Below are 17753 nucleotides of genomic sequence, written 5' to 3'. Positions count from 1 at the left end.
TTCAGACTCACGTTCAGCTCCGTTAGACGAACCTCTTAACTTCTAATACTCAAATGGATTCAGATTCCAGACGACGCTCTCTGACTCTTAGAGACAGACAACTGGTTGACCTGCGTCTCCTGCAGGCCGGCCGGCGGATCGCTCTGTTGTTGTTGCATCTCTGAGCCGCTGCTTGAAAAATATATAGTCAAAAATGACGTTTATAGTTCTGAAGAACGCTTCTGAGCTTTATGACATTTGAAGTGGAACACGGAAGTGTGAAGTTCTGTTGTGAGGAATGTGTGCTGTACTTTGTTTTATGTTTGTGCCCATAGTCTCAATTTAATTTAGGTATTTATTTATTTATGTTATTTATTTATTCTTATTTATTTATTTATTCATATATATATATTTATTTGTGTTATTTATTCATTTGTATTTATATATTTTATTTATTTATTTGATTATATTTTCATTGTAAATATATTTATATATATATATTTATTTATTTATATATATATATTTATTTATATATATATATAAATAAATATATATATATATATATAAATAAATATATATATATATATAAATATGAGTAAAATTGTAAAAGTGCTAAATCAAAGTTGTAGAAGTGTTGGATCAGAGCAGATCAATCAGAGTGAACAGCTGATCAAAGTGTGATTAATGAATTGTCCTCTTTTGTCTCCTCTCCAGGAAACATCGACAAGGTGGACCTGAGCAAACTGAACCAGATCGACGAGTCCCTGAAGAGGGCCAAGGGCAAGATGGGCGACAGCGAGCTGGACAGGAAGCTGACGGAGCTGAACGACGTGGCGCGGACCCAGGAGGTCATGATCGACGACTACGACCGGCAGATCCGCGAGATCCGCGCCGACATCGCCAACCTGAACGACATCAAGAACACGTTACCCGACGGCTGCTTCAACACGCCGTCTCTGGAGAGGCCTTAACCCCGCCCCCCCCCTCCACCTCCATCACTCCCTCTCACATCTAACACTCCGGCAGACACGCCGCCTTTTACCAAAACAGTTTTTAAAACTCTTTTTCTCCTCCGATTCTTTGAAGCCAATATTTCAGGCCACGTTCACGGTTTTTAACGAAAGAGAAGCAGCTGTTGTTTTGTTTTGTCTTTATTTTTATGGAGACGCAGTAACGTGGTTACGGTAGAATGAACTAAGCGGCGTAGCGAAGCCGTGCAGAGAGGCGGAAGAGCCTCGGAGAAAACCCAGAACCACAAACCCGACGTGACTGCACCCGTCTGTTTCACAAACAGGAAGTTCCTCGCGCTTCGAGGACTGTGTCCGCTCGTATTACCCATCATGCCTTGGGGACACGCCAGCTACTTTTGACGATTTCCAGCCAGCTGAATGTACGGCTACACGCTGTTAGAGCGCCGCCATCCAGGGGCGTTGTGTTATTTCTTCATGTTTAAATCAACCATGTTGTCAGAAACCACACAGTGAAGGAATCCTCTCTTCTCTTCTCCCGAAGCTTCGCGCCCGACACTCAAACGGCAGAGGAAAAGTATTTCAGCTCTCTTCAACAGTATTCTCCCCTCCAGCGGCCGGTTGTTGAGTAAAGCCACGCCCACTCTGCTGGAGAACATCAGGCCTCTGAAGTCCAGAAAACAGAACAACATAACTTAGCTTCTGGTTCCTTCACCAGATACAGATCTCAGGTAGCTACATCTCCCAAGATATGATCTCGTAGGAAGAAGATGGTAACTTGTACGTGGAGGATATTAACTTGTATTCTTCAGATATGGATGTTGTGGGAACCAGATACGTGAATATCTCGTTCCCACACGTCTTGTTTAACATCTTGTCTGAGCGAGATCGTTATAATCTCGTTCCTCCATGATAGACATCGGGGGTTAGAAGTTATTATCTTCTGTGTGCAAGATACGAGATAGGAATCTTTTGGGAACAAAATACTAACTTGTGCACACAAGATAAATTAGTATCTTGTTCCCACAAGGCATGGATCTCGGGTTAGGGTTTGAAGACATCATCTTGTATGCACAAGATCAGAACTCGGATCTCGTGGGAACAAGATCGTGACTCGTACGTGGAGGATATTAACTCGTATGTACAAGATATGGATGTTGTGGGAACAAGTCAAAATTATAGAATCTTGTTACCACAAGATCCATATCTTTTGGGAACAAAATACACTTTGGCACAAAAGATAATATCTTTCACGCACAAGTTATAATCGTGTTCCCACAAGATATGGATCTCTGGTTACGGCTGGAAGATATCATCTTCAATGTACAAGATATTAACTTGTGCATACGAGATGTGGATCTTTTGGGAACTAAAAACTAACTTGCGCACGCAAGATATTATCTTTTGTGCCAACTTGTATTTTGTTCCCAAAAGATATGGATCTCTGCTTAGGGAAGTTATTACAAAATCATAACTAATACATGGAGGATGTTGTAGGAACAAGATAAAGATCCTGAGTTAGGGTTTGAAGAGATCATCTTGTATGTACAAGATATTCACTTGTGCATACGAGATATGGATCTTTTGGGAACTAAAAACTTGTGCACTCACGTTCTTATCTTTTGTGCCAACTTGTGTTTTGTTCCCAGAAGAGATGGATCTCTGCTAAGGGAAGTCATTCTCTCGTATCACCTTGCTCCGTGTCTCGTGCACACGAGCTATAAATGATATCTTTCATGACGTCAGAGGCTCTGAAGGCGCGTCTTTAAATCATCTCTGATATTTCTCACCACGGTCAAACACCATTTCATGTACGGATGTTTTAACACTACAAACTGTTTAGTTCCTATTTGTCCCAGAAGTTGCTGCTTATCACTGGTGTTCTTTACCCATTACACACATTAACATTTTCTTCCAGGCTAAATCCAACACTATGCAACTTTGTACATTTTGCGTAGCGAGAATTTTATCTGATACACTGGTGCTAATAATTATTTCAAATGTTATATTTTTGTGTGAATGTTTTTTATTATTATGACATAGAGTGAGGAATTTGTTATTTGTGTAAATATATGCTTAAATGATTCAGGACTGGCTGATTTTAAGAAATAAAACACCAACATGCAAACAGCCACATTAAGTTCCATCACAATCAATCAACTGAAACCTCCAGGTTAAATATATCTATATATATATATATGAATATATATATAAATATCTATGAGAACGTCTGTGGTATGTTATTATTATAATATGCTTGCTTGTATACAAGGCTCAGTGTTGCTGCCTCATAGCGATGCCAATATTTCATTAGTGTTTTATTGATTCTGGTGAGTTAATTCAACCTAACTGAATATGTTTGTTTAGCTATTTTGTTTGTTGAGCTTTGACCCATCAGGACATCACGAGTTTATCGTACTGAACACCGAAAGAGATAATAGGCTCGGTCACATGTTGCTACGGTAGATTGAATGAGCGTTTTGTGCCTTAATATAAAGTTGGGTTGTAATCACAGTCCCGTCGAGGGGCGTCCACGTTTGATTTCACAGAAATGTCCTCGTCGTCTTCGCTCCCTCACACCGTCTCCTCGTGTCGGTACTGAAGCAGGGTTTGTTTCTTTTTAAATCAGGTCCTTGACAGAAAAAGAAGCTGCTAATAAATGATCCTAATCCAGCAGGCTACAGACAAACACTACCAGAGTTTATCTGATTCTCCAGATCCACAGACAAACTGTGGATCTGGAGAACTGGACTCTTTACTGACTCGTCTTTGTCATCCGTGGTTTTATTTCTCTCCCTCCATCCAGGCGGCCGCTCTTCAGGACGTTCAGCGCGCACACAGGCGTGATGTATAAACAGTATTTTAAGTTATAATGTACCAGTTCTTTGTATTGTAACCCTGTTGTCTTAGACGGTGATGTGTGCGCGCCGCGCCGCGCCGCGCCGCGCCGCCTGCAGGACGCCGCTGCGTTGTGTTGAGTCTGTCACGGTGACGTCACGTCTCCGGCCCTGTGAGGACCTGAGTGAACCCTGTTTGTTTCCATGTGCCTGTAAATCCAAACTTAACATTTGAATAATAAAGAATTACTACAGGAAGCAGTTTGTGAATGTTGGTGTGTCATGTTGTTATCTGTCCGTTGATAACAGATCACTGCAGCGTCAGCTCATCTAGTAGACTAAAGTATACTTTTACTGCACTAAAAGTACTAATACCACACTGTAAAACTACTCTGTTATAGTAAAAGTACTAATACCACACTGTAAAACTACTCTGTTACAGTAAAAGTACTAATACCACACTGTAAAACTACTCTATTACAGTAAAGGTACTAATACCACACTATAAAACTACTCTGTTACAGTAAAAGTACTAATACCACACTGTAAAACTACTCTGTTACAGTAAAAGTACTAATACCACACAGTAAAACTACTCTGTTACAGTAAAAGTACTAATACCACACTGTAAAACTACTCTGTTACAGTAAAAGTACTAATACCACACTGTAAAACTACTCTGTTACAGTAAAAGTACTAATACCACACTGTAAAACTACTCTATTACAGTAAAAGTACTAATACCACACTGTAAAAACACTCTGTTACACTAAAAGTACTAATACCACACTGTAAAACTACTGTGTTACAGTAAAAGTACTAATACCACACAGTAAAACTACTGTGTTACAGTAAAAGTACTAATACCACACAGTAAAACTACTGTGTTACAGTAAAAGTACTAATACCACACAGTAAAACTACTCTATTACAGTAAAGGTACTAATACCACACTATAAAACTACTCTGTTACAGTAAAAGTACTAATACCACACTGTAAAACTACTGTGTTACAGTAAAAGTACTAATACCACACAGTAAAACTACTGTGTTACAGTAAAAGTACTAATACCACACAGTAAAACTACTCTATTACAGTAAAGGTACTAATACCACACTATAAAACTACTCTGTTACAGTAAAAGTACTAATACCACACAGTAAAACTACTGTGTTACAGTAAAAGTACTAATACCACACAGTAAAACTACTGTGTTACAGTAAAAGTACTAATACCACACAGTAAAACTACTCTGTTACAGTAAAAGTACTAATACCACACAGTAAAACTACTCTATTACAGTAAAGGTACTAATACCACACTATAAAACTACTCTGTTACAGTAAAAGTACTAATACCACACTGTAAAACTACTCTGTTATAGTAAAAGTACTAATACCACACTGTAAAACTACTCTGTTACAGTAAAAGTACTAATACCACACTGTAAAACTACTCTGTTACAGTAAAAGTACTAATACCACACTGTAAAACTACTCTGTTACAGTAAAAGTACTAATACCACACTGTAAAACTACTCTGTTACAGTAAAAGTACTAATACCACACTGTAAAACTACTCTGTTACAGTAAAAGTACTAATACCACACTATAAAACTACTCTGTTACAGTAAAAGTACTAATACCACACAGTAAAACTACTGTGTTACAGTAAAAGTACTAATACCACACAGTAAAACTACTGTGTTACAGTAAAAGTACTAATACCACACAGTAAAACTACTCTGTTACAGTAAAAGTACTAATACCACACAGTAAAACTACTCTGTTACAGTAAAAGTACTAATACCACACTATAAAACTACTCTGTTACAGTAAAAGTACTAATACCACACTGTAAAACTACTCTGTTATAGTAAAAGTACTAATACCACACTGTAAAACTACTCTGTTACAGTAAAAGTACTAATACCACACTGTAAAACTACTCTGTTACAGTAAAAGTACTAATACCACACTGTAAAACTACTCTGTTACAGTAAAAGTACTAATACCACACTGTAAAACTACTCTGTTACAGTAAAAGTACTAATACCACACTGTAAAACTACTCTGTTACAGTAAAAGTACTAATACCACACTATAAAACTACTCTGTTACAGTAAAAGTACTAATACCACACAGTAAAACTACTGTGTTACAGTAAAAGTACTAATACCACACAGTAAAACTACTCTGTTACAGTAAAAGTACTAATACCACACAGTAAAACTACTCTATTACAGTAAAGGTACTAATACCACACTATAAAACTACTCTGTTACAGTAAAAGTACTAATACCACACTGTAAAACTACTCTGTTATAGTAAAAGTACTAATACCACACTGTAAAACTACTCTGTTACAGTAAAAGTACTAATACCACACTGTAAAACTACTCTGTTACAGTAAAAGTACTAATACCACACTGTAAAACTACTCTGTTACAGTAAAAGTACTAATACCACACTGTAAAACTACTCTGTTACAGTAAAAGTACTAATACCACACTGTAAAACTACTCTGTTACAGTAAAAGTACTAATACCACACTGTAAAACTACTCTGTTACAGTAAAAGTACTAATACCACACTGTAAAACTACTCTGTTACAGTAAAAGTACTAATACCACACTATAAAACTACTCTGTTACAGTAAAAGTACTAATACCACACAGTAAAACTACTGTGTTACAGTAAAAGTACTAATACCACACAGTAAAACTACTGTGTTACAGTAAAAGTACTAATACCACACAGTAAAACTACTCTGTTACAGTAAAAGTACTAATACCACACAGTAAAACTACTCTATTACAGTAAAGGTACTAATACCACACTATAAAACTACTCTGTTACAGTAAAAGTACTAATACCACACTGTAAAACTACTCTGTTATAGTAAAAGTACTAATACCACACTGTAAAACTACTCTGTTACAGTAAAAGTACTAATACCACACTGTAAAACTACTCTGTTACAGTAAAAGTACTAATACCACACTGTAAAACTACTCTGTTACAGTAAAAGTACTAATACCACACTGTAAAACTACTCTGTTACAGTAAAAGTACTAATACCACACTATAAAACTACTCTGTTACAGTAAAAGTACTAATACCACACAGTAAAACTACTGTGTTACAGTAAAAGTACTAATACCACACAGTAAAACTACTGTGTTACAGTAAAAGTACTAATACCACACAGTAAAACTACTCTGTTACAGTAAAAGTACTAATACCACACAGTAAAACTACTCTATTACAGTAAAGGTACTAATACCACACTATAAAACTACTCTGTTACAGTAAAAGTACTAATACCACACTGTAAAACTACTCTGTTATAGTAAAAGTACTAATACCACACTGTAAAACTACTCTGTTACAGTAAAAGTACTAATACCACACTGTAAAACTACTCTGTTACAGTAAAAGTACTAATACCACACTGTAAAACTACTCTGTTACAGTAAAAGTACTAATACCACACTGTAAAACTACTCTGTTACAGTAAAAGTACTAATACCACACTGTAAAACTACTCTGTTACAGTAAAAGTACTAATACCACACTGTAAAACTACTCTGTTACAGTAAAAGTACTAATACCACACTGTAAAAACACTCTGTTACACTAAAAGTACTAATACCACACTGTAAAACTACTGTGTTACAGTAAAAGTACTAATACCACACTGTAAAAACACTCTTACAGCTGTCAGCATTTCCACACATTTTCAGCAGGAAATTCATTTTCTAGTTTATTTATTTATTTATGTGTTTATTTATGCATGGTTTTCTCTTTGCATTTCAGCCCTTAGTTATTTACCCAAACCTATTTATTTCTGTATTCTTTTGTTTACACATTTATTTTGACATTTTCTGCTTCATTATGCAAATGAGGGGACTGTCACTCAACGTGTGTCATCAAGGGGTCAAAGTGCATAGATCCACTATATGCTAGTTATTTATTGATTGATTTATTCGTTGAGTTATTTATGTGTTCATTTATTTTTGATTTTGTCAGGTTCTGTCCTCCATACCGCTCCTCTTCCTGGAATGAACCAGAGTCTGATAACCCCTCCCTCCTCTTCCTCCTCTCAAACACAACCAGTTGCACTCTGTTCTCTTATTCCCTCATTCCCTCCCCTTCAGATCTACAGTTGTGAAGATGGGTGTAACCGACATGGTGGTGCAGTGAGAGCTGACAGGCTGCATTCAGTGCACATGTTGTTTAGATCAGAGCTCAAACTAGTTTCACTTCTCAGGAAGTGAGACTCAGACAGTCATCATCTCTACTGAGAGGTGAAATGGCGCAGCAAGGAGTTCAGCTGGACCACGAAAGGTTCTCTTGTTCCATCTGTCTGGATCTACTGAAGGATCCGGTGACTACTTCCTGTGGACACAGCTACTGCATGAACTGTATTAAAGGCTTCTGGGATGGAGAGGATGAGAAGAAGATCTACAGCTGCCCTCAGTGTAGGCGGACCTTCACACCGAGGCCTGTCCTGATGAAAAACACCATGTTAGCAGATTTAGTGGAGGAACTGAAGAAGACTGGACTCCAAGCTGCTCCTGCTGATCACTGCTATGCTGGACCTGAAGATGTGGCCTGTGATTTCTGCACTGGGAGGAAACTGAAAGCCTTCAAGTCCTGTCTGGTGTGTCTGGCCTCTTACTGTGAGAAACACCTCCAGCCTCATTATGATGTGGCTCCATTAAAGAAACACAAGCTGGTGGAGCCCTCCAAGAAGCTCCAGGAGAACATCTGCTCTCGTCACGACGAGGTGTTGAAGATGTTCTGTCGTACTGATCAGCAGTGTATCTGTTATCTCTGCTCTGTGGATGAACATAAAGGCCACGACACCGTCTCAGCTGCAGCAGAAAGGACCGAGAGGCAGAGAGAGCTGGAGGTGAGTCGACTCAACATCCAGCAGAGGATCCAGGACAGAGAGAAAGATGTGAAGCTGCTCCAACAGGAGGTGGAGGCCGTCAATCGCTCTGCTGATAAAGCAGTGGAGGACAGTGAGAAGATCTTCACCGAGCTGATCCGTCTCATGGAGAAAAGAAGCTGTGATGTGAAGCAGCAGGTCAGATCCCAGCAGGAAACCGAAGTGAGTCGAGTCAAAGAGCTTCAGGAGAAGCTGGAGCAGGAGATCACTGAGCTGAAGAGGAGAGACGCTGAGCTGAAGCTGCTGTCACACACAGAGGATCACAACCAGTTTCTACTCAACTACCCCTCACTGTCACCGCTCAGCGAGTCTACACACTCATCCAGCATCAATATCCGTCCTCTGAGCTACTTTGAGGACGTGACGGCGGCTGTGTCAGAAGTCAGAGATAAACTACAGGACGTTCTGAGAGAGAAATGGACAACCGTCTCTCTGAGAGGGACTGAAGTGGATGTTTTACTGCCACAACCAGAGCCCAAGACCAGAGCTGGATTCTTACAGTATTCACGAGAAATCACACTGGATCCAAACACAGCAAACACACATCTGTTATTATCTGAGGGGAACAGAAAAGCAACATTAATGAGAGAACATCAGTCTTATTCTAGACACCCAGACAGATTCACTGATTATTGGGAACAGGTCCTGAGTAGAGAGAGTCTGACTGGACGTTGTTACTGGGAGGTGGAGTGGAGAGGGACAGGAGTTTATGTAGCAGTCGTATACAAGAGTATCAGCAGAGCAGGGGGGGGGTGAATGTAGATTTGGACTCAATGACAAATCTTGGGTGTTATATTGTGACATTAGCAGTTATACATTTTGGTACAACAATGTTCATACTCCCGTCTCAGGTCCTCCGTCCTCCAGAGTAGGAGTGTACCTGGATCACAGTGCAGGTATTCTGTCCTTCTACAGCGTCTCTGAAACCATGACTCTCCTCCACAGAGTCCAGACCACATTCACTGAGCCTCTCTATGCTGGACTTGGGCTTTATGGTTATGGAACCAATGCTGAGTTGTTTAAACTGAAATAGACAGAAGTCATTTAAAGGGACTGTATGTAAGTTTTTAAACATATAAACGCTTTTTTTGTAATATTTTTTTTTTATTGCCGATGTGTGAACAGGTTGTAACCTAAAAAACGAGAGCTTCCGGGACTTTCTGGGTTTCCTCTGCTCTCAGCCTGCAGACTGACTTTAATGTGAAGAACGTGGCACGTTTTTTTTTGTTTGTTTCTTTAAAGGAAAATCCAACGGATGTGATGTCATGCACGCTCGCTAGAGCCGTTACTCTCTTCAGCTCCGCTAACAGGGCTAACTGAGTGCAACAAAGAGGAAATTGTGCATAAATGAATAAAATAAAATAAATGCATAAATATATAAATACATTTAAAAATAAATTAAAAAAATAAATAAATTTGATGAATTAAAAAACAAGATGTTTTGGGTCAGTGTGATTCTGCAGCTGTAAATAATTATATGAGATGAAAAATAATAATCTGTGTTTTTCATCACCACATTTGTTCTATGTTACTTTGTTCTGTGCTGCTTTTATTCTGTGATATAAAGTTAATTTCCCATTCTGGAAGATAATAAAGCTGTATTTTATTCTTTTCTATTTTACCTCTAAATACTGCATTTAATAAAATTAACAATTACACCTTAATTTTCTTTTCTTTTTTAAAATTTTGTCAACTATTATTATTATTATTATTATTATTATTATTATTATTATTATTATTATTATTATTATTATTATTATTATTATGTCTTCTTCTCTTTCTCTGAACAAAGGGGACTCTTTAAACTGCCAATTTATATATTACTGTACTTTCTTGCTTATATACAAATATATATATATACATTTTTTAACATTGCATTTTTATAAATTAATTTGAAAGTTTATTGGACTTTTTTATGAGCATAAAAATGAATAATAATAATAATAAAATAATAATAAAAATGAAAATAAAAATATCAAGTCACGTTTGCTGTACTGTGCTTTTTGTTTGTTATGCAGTGGGCATGTTCATGTTATTTTGATCTTATTATTATATATATGTACCATATTATTACGTATATTTATGAATATGATTTATTTCCATCAGGCTCCTGTTGTTACCTGCAGAGACCAGCAGGTGGAGACGGAGTCACAGTGAAGGTCAGAAGGAAACACAAGCGAGACATTTGTTGGTTTTATCATCATAAATATTTATTAACATTAACAGGTTAAACACAGAGTTTATGAAGGAAGGATAAAATATAAATAATGTTTAATAATTATTATTATTTATAATAATAAATAAGGTATGAATATATTCAAATAACCCTGATATTTATTTACTCTACTGTCCTTCATGGCATGAAAAAGTCAAGTTATTGGTGTCTATTAATCACACGGTAATAATAATAATAATAATAATAATGATAATAATAATAATAATAATAATAATAATAATGATAATAATAATAATAATAATAATGATAATAATAATAATAATAATAATAATAATAATAATCATCTGTAGATGAGATAATAAGTACATTTGTTTTGACTCTTTAAATAAAAGTTATGACATAAACAGCGAAAATCATGTGAAAATAAATCTAAATTGTGACGGAACATTTCAAAGTTTGATAATATTATGACTTTTTAAATCAATATTAAGAGAAAAGCATAATACAGTAATTTTACTGTAACAGAGTAGTTTTACAGTGTGGTATTAGTACTTTTACTGTAGCAGAGTAGTTTTACTGTGTGGTATTAGTACTTTTACTGTAACAGAGTAGTTTTACTGTGTGGTATTAGTACTTTTACTGTAACAGAGTAGTTTTACTGTGTGGTATTAGTACTTTTACTGTAACAGAGTAGTTTTACTGTGTGGTATTAGTACTTTTACTGTAACAGAGTAGTTTTACAGTGTGGTATTAGTACTTTTACTGTAACAGAGTAGTTTTATAGTGTGGTATTAGTACCTTTACTGTAGCAGAGTAGTTTTACTGTGTGGTATTAGTACTTTTACTGTAACAGAGTAGTTTTACAGTGTGGTATTAGTACTTTTACTGTAACACAGTAGTTTTACTGTGTGGTATTAGTACTTGTACTGTAACAGAGTAGTTTTACAGTGTGGTATTAGTACTTTTACTGTAACAGAGTAGTTTTATAGTGTGGTATTAGTACCTTTACTGTAATAGAGTAGTTTTACTGTGTGGTATTAGTACTTTTACTGTAACACAGTAGTTTTACTGTGTGGTATTAGTACTTTTACTGTAACAGAGTAGTTTTACAGTGTGGTATTAGTACTTTTACTGTAATAGAGTAGTTTTACAGTGTGGTATTAGTACTTTTACTGTAACACAGTAGTTTTACTGTGTGGTATTAGTACTTGTACTGTAACAGAGTAGTTTTACAGTGTGGTATTAGTACTTTTACTGTAACAGAGTAGTTTTATAGTGTGGTATTAGTACCTTTACTGTAATAGAGTAGTTTTACTGTGTGGTATTAGTACTTTTACTGTAACACAGTAGTTTTACTGTGTGGTATTAGTACTTTTACTGTAACAGAGTAGTTTTACAGTGTGGTATTAGTACTTTTACTGTAACAGAGTAGTTTTATAGTGTGGTATTAGTACCTTTACTGTAGCAGAGTAGTTTTACTGTGTGGTATTAGTACTTTTACTGTAACACAGTAGTTTTACTGTGTGGTATTAGTACTTTTAGTGTAACAGAGTAGTTTTACAGTGTGGTATTAGTACTTTTACTGTAACAGAGTAGTTTTACAGTGTGGCATTAGTACTTTTAGTGTAACAGAGTAGTTTTACAGTGTGGCATTAGTATTTTTAGTGTAACAGAGTAGTTTTACAGTGTGGCATTAGTACTTTTAGTGTAACAGAGTAGTTTTACAGTGTGGTATTAGTACTTTTACTGTAATAGAGTAGTTTTACAGTGTGGCATTAGTACTTTTAGTGTAACAGAGTAGTTTTACAGTGTGGTATTAGTACTTTTACTGTAACAGAGTAGTTTTACAGTGTGGTATTAGTACTTTTACTGTAACAGAGTAGTTTTACAGTGTGGCATTAGTACTTTTAGTGTAACAGAGTAGTTTTACAGTGTGGCATTAGTATTTTTAGTGTAATAGAGTAGTTTTACAGTGTGGCATTAGTACTTTTACTGTAATAGAGTAGTTTTACAGTGTGGTATTAGTACTTTTACTGTAACAGAGTAGTTTTACAGTGTGGTATTAGTACTTTTACTGTAACAGAGTAGTTTTACAGTGTGGTATTAGTACTTTTACTGTAACAGAGTAGTTTTACAGTGTGGTATTAGTACTTTTACTGTAATAGAGTAGTTTTACAGTGTGGTATTAGTACCTTTACTGTAATAGAGTAGTTTTACAGTGTGGTATTAGTACTTTTAGTATAACAGAGTAGTTTTACAGTGTGGTATTAGTACTTTTACTGTAATAGAGTAGTTTTACAGTGTGGTATTAGTACTTTTACTGTAATAGAGTAGTTTTACAGTGTGGTATTAGTACTTTTACTGTAACAGAGTAGTTTTACAGTGTGGCATTAGTACTTTTACTGTAATAGAGTAGTTTTACAGTGTGGTATTAGTACTTTTACTGTAATAGAGTAGTTTTACAGTGTGGTATTAGTACTTTTAGTGTAACAGAGTAGTTTTACAGTGTGGTATTAGTACTTTTAGTGTAACAGAGTAGTTTTACAGTGTGGTATTAGTACTTTTACTGTAATAGAGTAGTTTTACAGTGTGGTATTAGTACCTTTACTGTAATAGAGTAGTTTTACAGTGTGGTATTAGTACTTTTAGTGTAACAGAGTAGTTTTACAGTGTGGTATTAGTACTTTTACTGTAATAGAGTAGTTTTACAGTGTGGTATTAGTACCTTTACTGTAATAGAGTAGTTTTACTGTGTGGTATTAGTACTTTTAGTGTAACAGAGTGTTTTTACAGTGTGGTATTAGTACTTTTAGTGTAACAGAGTAGTTTTACAGTGTGGTATTAGTACTTTTACTGTAACAGAGTAGTTTTACAGTGTGGTATTAGTACTTTTACTGTAACACAGTAGTTTTACAGTGTGGCATTAGTACTTTTACTGTAACAGAGTAGTTTTACAGTGTGGTATTAGTACTTTTACTGTAACACAGTAGTTTTACAGTGTGGTATTAGTACTTTTACTGTAACACAGTAGTTTTACAGTGTGGTATTAGTACTTTTACTGTAACAGAGTAGTTTTACTGTGTGGTATTAGTACTTTTAGTGTAACAGAGTAGTTTTACAGTGTGGTATTAGTACCTTTACTGTAACAGAGTAGTTTTACAGTGTGGTATTAGTACTTTTAGTGTAATAGAGTAGTTTTACAGTGTGGTATTAGTACTTTTACTGTAACAGAGTAGTTTTACAGTGTGGTATTAGTACTTTTACTGTAACAGAGTAGTTTTACAGTGTGGTATTAGTACTTTTACTGTAACAGAGTAGTTTTACAGTGTGGTATTAGTACTTTTACTGTAACAGAGTAGTTTTACAGTGTGGTATTAGTACTTTTACTGTAATAGAGTAGTTTTACAGTGTGGTATTAGTACTTTTACTGTAACACAGTATTTCCTCCAGCACTGCTCGCGCCTCCCCATGCGCGCTCTCGCCTGTCTCCTCACGCAGCTCGCGCTCGGTCATTCTCGTGGCCGGCTCGGCAGCAGCTCGTGCTAACAGAGCAGCTAACGGCTACTAACCGACAACACACTCTACCGCTCTACCGGGACCGACACACGCTCTACCGGGACCGACACACACTCTACCTCACTTTACCGGCTCACCTCACTACTACGTCACTACCGGAGAGTTCATCTACCGGAGAGTTCATCTACCGGAGAGTTCATCTACCGGAGAGTTCATCTACCGGAGAGTTCTTCTACCGGAGAGTTCATCTACCGGAGAGTTCATCTACCGGAGAGTTCATCTACCGGAGAGTTCTTCTACCGGAGAGTTCATCTACCGGAGAGTTCTTCTACCGGAGAGGAGAGTTCATATTAAAGTGTTCTGGGGGGGATGGAGCCGGACTCGGTTCCGGTTCCGGGCGACGTGGAGGTTCTGCTCGGACTGAGCCTCCTGGACCCCCTGCTGGACCGGACCCTGCTGGACCGGACCCTGCTGGACCGGACCCTGCTGGACACCGTGTCCCAGCTGCAGGGATGGCTCCGAGTTTACGGTAAGAACACACACACACACACACACACACACACACACACACACACACACACACACACACACACACACACACACACACACACACACACACAGCTGACTACTGAGCGGTTTCTCTCAGCGAGTCAGCGGGAGAACAGCCGGTAACAACCTCCTCCTCCTCCTCCTCCTCCTCCTCCTCCTCCTCCTCCTTCTCTTCTCCTCCTTCTCTTCTCCTCCTTCTCTTCTCCTCCTCCTCCTCCTCCTTCTCTTCTCCTCCTTCTCTTCTCCTCCTCCTCTTCTCCTCCTCCTTCCCTTCTCCTCCTTCTCTTCTTCTCCTCCTCCTCCTCCTTCTCTTCTCCTCCTCCTCCTCTTCTCCTCCTCCCTTCTCCTCCTCCTTCCCTTCTCCTCCTCCTTCTCTTCTCCTCCTCCTTCCCTTCTCCTCCTCCTTCCCTTCTCCTCCTTCTCTTCTCCTCCTCCTTCCCTTCTCCTCCTTCTCTTCTCCTCCTCCTCTTCTCCTCCTCCTTCCCTTCTCCTCCTTCTCTTCTCCTCCTCCTTCCCTTCTCCTCCTTCTCTTCTTCTCCTCCTCCTCCTCCTTCCCTTCTCCTCCTTCTCTTCTCCTCCTCCTCCTCTTCTCCTCCTCCTCTTCTCCTCCTCCTTCCCTTCTCCTCCTTCTCTTCTTCTCCTCCTCCTCCTCCTCCTCCTCTTCTCCTCCTCCTCTTCTCCTCCTTCTCTTCTTCTCCTCCTCCTCCTCCTTCTCTTCTTCTCCTCCTCCTCCTCCTCCTCCTCCTCTTCTCCTCCTCCTCTTCTCCTCCTTCTCTTCTCCTCCTCCTTCCCTTCTCCTCCTTCTCTTCTCCTCCTCCTCTTCTCCTTCTCTTCTCCTCCTCCTTCTCTTCTCCTCCTCCTTCCCTTCTCCTCCTTCTCTTCTCCTCCTTCTCCTCCTCCTCCTCCTTCTCCTTCTCTTCTCCTCCTTCTCTTCTCCTCCTTCTCTTCTCCTCCTCTTCTTCCCTCTCCTCCTACTTCTTCTTCTCCTCCTCCTCATCTTCCTCCCTCTTTTTCTCTTCCTCCTCTTCCTCCTCCTCCCTCTTCCTCCTCCTTCTTCTCGTCCTCCTCCTCGTCCTCCTCCTCCTCGTCCTCGTCCTCTTCCTCCTCCTCGTCCTCGTCCTCCTCCTCGTCCTCGTCCTCCTCCTCCTCCTCCTCCTCTCTAGAACTGTGTGATTCCTCTGGTTCCCTTCATGGTCTAGAGGTAAAGAGGTAAAGAACAATCAGAATCCATGGAAGCTGGACTCAGCAGCCAGGTGTGGTGATGGTGTAGAATCAGGAGCGAGGCGGATCCCAGCCTTAGAGGTGAATATGTGCAGGTTTAGATGTGAGGGTGGCGCCAGAGGAAAGGTCAGGGGTCAGACAGAACAGTAGCGTTCATCCCGTGGCTAGACAGAAGGTCTGTGGGTCACTGAGACGCTGAGGGAAACGTTGGCGCTCTGGACCGCGGTGACTGAGTGACTCAGAGTTTTGACCTCAACAGCAGACGTCCGCTGTTCCCCTCCAGCACTTCTGTTCCTTTATTCCTTCAAATCAAAGTTTCCCAGAGCCGTGAAGCTGTTTTCCACGACGGCAACTCGCCGTTTGGTTTCAGCGCTGTAGGAAATGATTGAACTCTTGGAGACTTGTTGGTGGTTTATGCTCCCAGTCTGAGAACACAGTGAGTCATAACTGGTGACTGTAGTGGTGATGTAAAGCTGTCCACACCCAAACACCCATCTGACCAGTTCACCCACAAACACTTGACCCACAGCAGGGACTAGAAGTCAGGATCCCTCCCCCTCCGCTGCTGCTGCTGTTTTAATATGAGAGTCTGGTCCTCCTGATTAGAAACAATTACACTATCTAGTTGTTTAGACCCTTGTGATGAGTTTGGACTACAGTGACCCATACATTGGTAGATATATCAATATCAAAATGCCAGAGATGGGTTTCGAGTCATTTAGAAACAGTGTCATTCATTCCTTCTTTCGTACCTTGAAGTAAAAATAACCGCTTTTTAAAGTCTTAATATGGAGGACGGAACCTGCCAAAATAAAAAATAAATGAATGAATAAATAAATTACTCAATAAATAAATAAATGTGTCATTAAATGTTTCAAAATAATATTAAAAATAAATGTAGCCATAAATTAATTAATTAATTAATTGATCAAATGTGACAAATTGATATTTCTGTTTTCATTTGCTTCTTTATTTATTTATTTATATTAATTCACTTATTCATTTACTCTTCTGTTTAATTTCCCTTTTATTTATTTTTGCATTTATATGTATTCATTTTTAAATTAATAAATTTATTTTTGCATTTACTTATTTATTTTTGCATTCATTTATTTATTTTTGCATTAACATGTATTCCTTTTTAAATTAATTTATTTATTTTTGCATTTATTTGTTATTTATTCATTTATTTTATGTTTGTTTTTAAAATTTGTGTATATATTTTTGCATTTATTTATTTTTTTGCACAATTTTCCCTTTGCATTTCACCCCTTATGTATTTCCCCAAATTTTCTGGATTTTCTGTATATATATATATATATATATATATATTTATTTATTCATTTATTTTTGATTTTGTCAGGTTCCGTCTTCCATATCTTAATCTGTCGATGCATGTATCACGATCATTTTCATTACCAATTTATTGGACCGTTATTTTCTTGATTCATTTATTAATCGTTCTGCCTAAAAGATAGTGAAAATTGTTCTTCATAATATCTCAGAGCCTGAAGGGTCATATTCAAATTAATTATTCTATCCAACAATAA

General features: G+C 37.9%; 4 protein-coding genes across 4 annotated transcripts in view; all 4 read left to right on the top strand.

Annotated features, from left to right (window-relative positions):
* lamc1 (laminin, gamma 1) overlaps nt 1-4042 on the top strand; it is a 66843-nt gene extending 62801 nt beyond the window's left edge. The window contains exon 28 of the mRNA XM_037787337.1: nt 694-4042. Coding sequence (XP_037643265.1) covers nt 694-950 — 257 coding nt within the window. The 3' untranslated portion in view covers nt 951-4042. The remainder of the gene's footprint in view (nt 1-693) is intronic.
* Nucleotides 1-17753, top strand: part of LOC119499314 — an 843332-nt gene that overhangs the window by 417191 nt on the left and 408388 nt on the right. The window lies entirely within an intron of this gene.
* Nucleotides 7931-9787, top strand: LOC119498453 (tripartite motif-containing protein 16-like). The gene is given in 2 exon segments (XM_037787418.1): nt 7931-9490; nt 9492-9787. Coding segments are annotated over 2 exon segments (1674 nt in total). The 5' UTR covers nt 7931-8099; the 3' UTR covers nt 9775-9787.
* Nucleotides 14447-17753, top strand: part of rasal2 (RAS protein activator like 2) — a 97795-nt gene continuing 94488 nt past the window's right edge. Inside the window, exon 1 of the mRNA XM_037787340.1 lies at nt 14447-14962. Within this exon, the coding sequence (XP_037643268.1) occupies nt 14803-14962 (160 nt within the window). The 5' untranslated portion in view covers nt 14447-14802. The remainder of the gene's footprint in view (nt 14963-17753) is intronic.

The sequence above is a fragment of the Sebastes umbrosus genome, chromosome 12 (genome assembly GCF_015220745.1).
Source record: "Sebastes umbrosus isolate fSebUmb1 chromosome 12, fSebUmb1.pri, whole genome shotgun sequence".
NCBI classification, from domain to species: domain Eukaryota; kingdom Metazoa; phylum Chordata; class Actinopteri; order Perciformes; family Sebastidae; genus Sebastes; species Sebastes umbrosus.
Note: the sequence above shows the minus strand (reverse complement) of the source record. Positions and strands in the feature narration are given on the sequence as shown.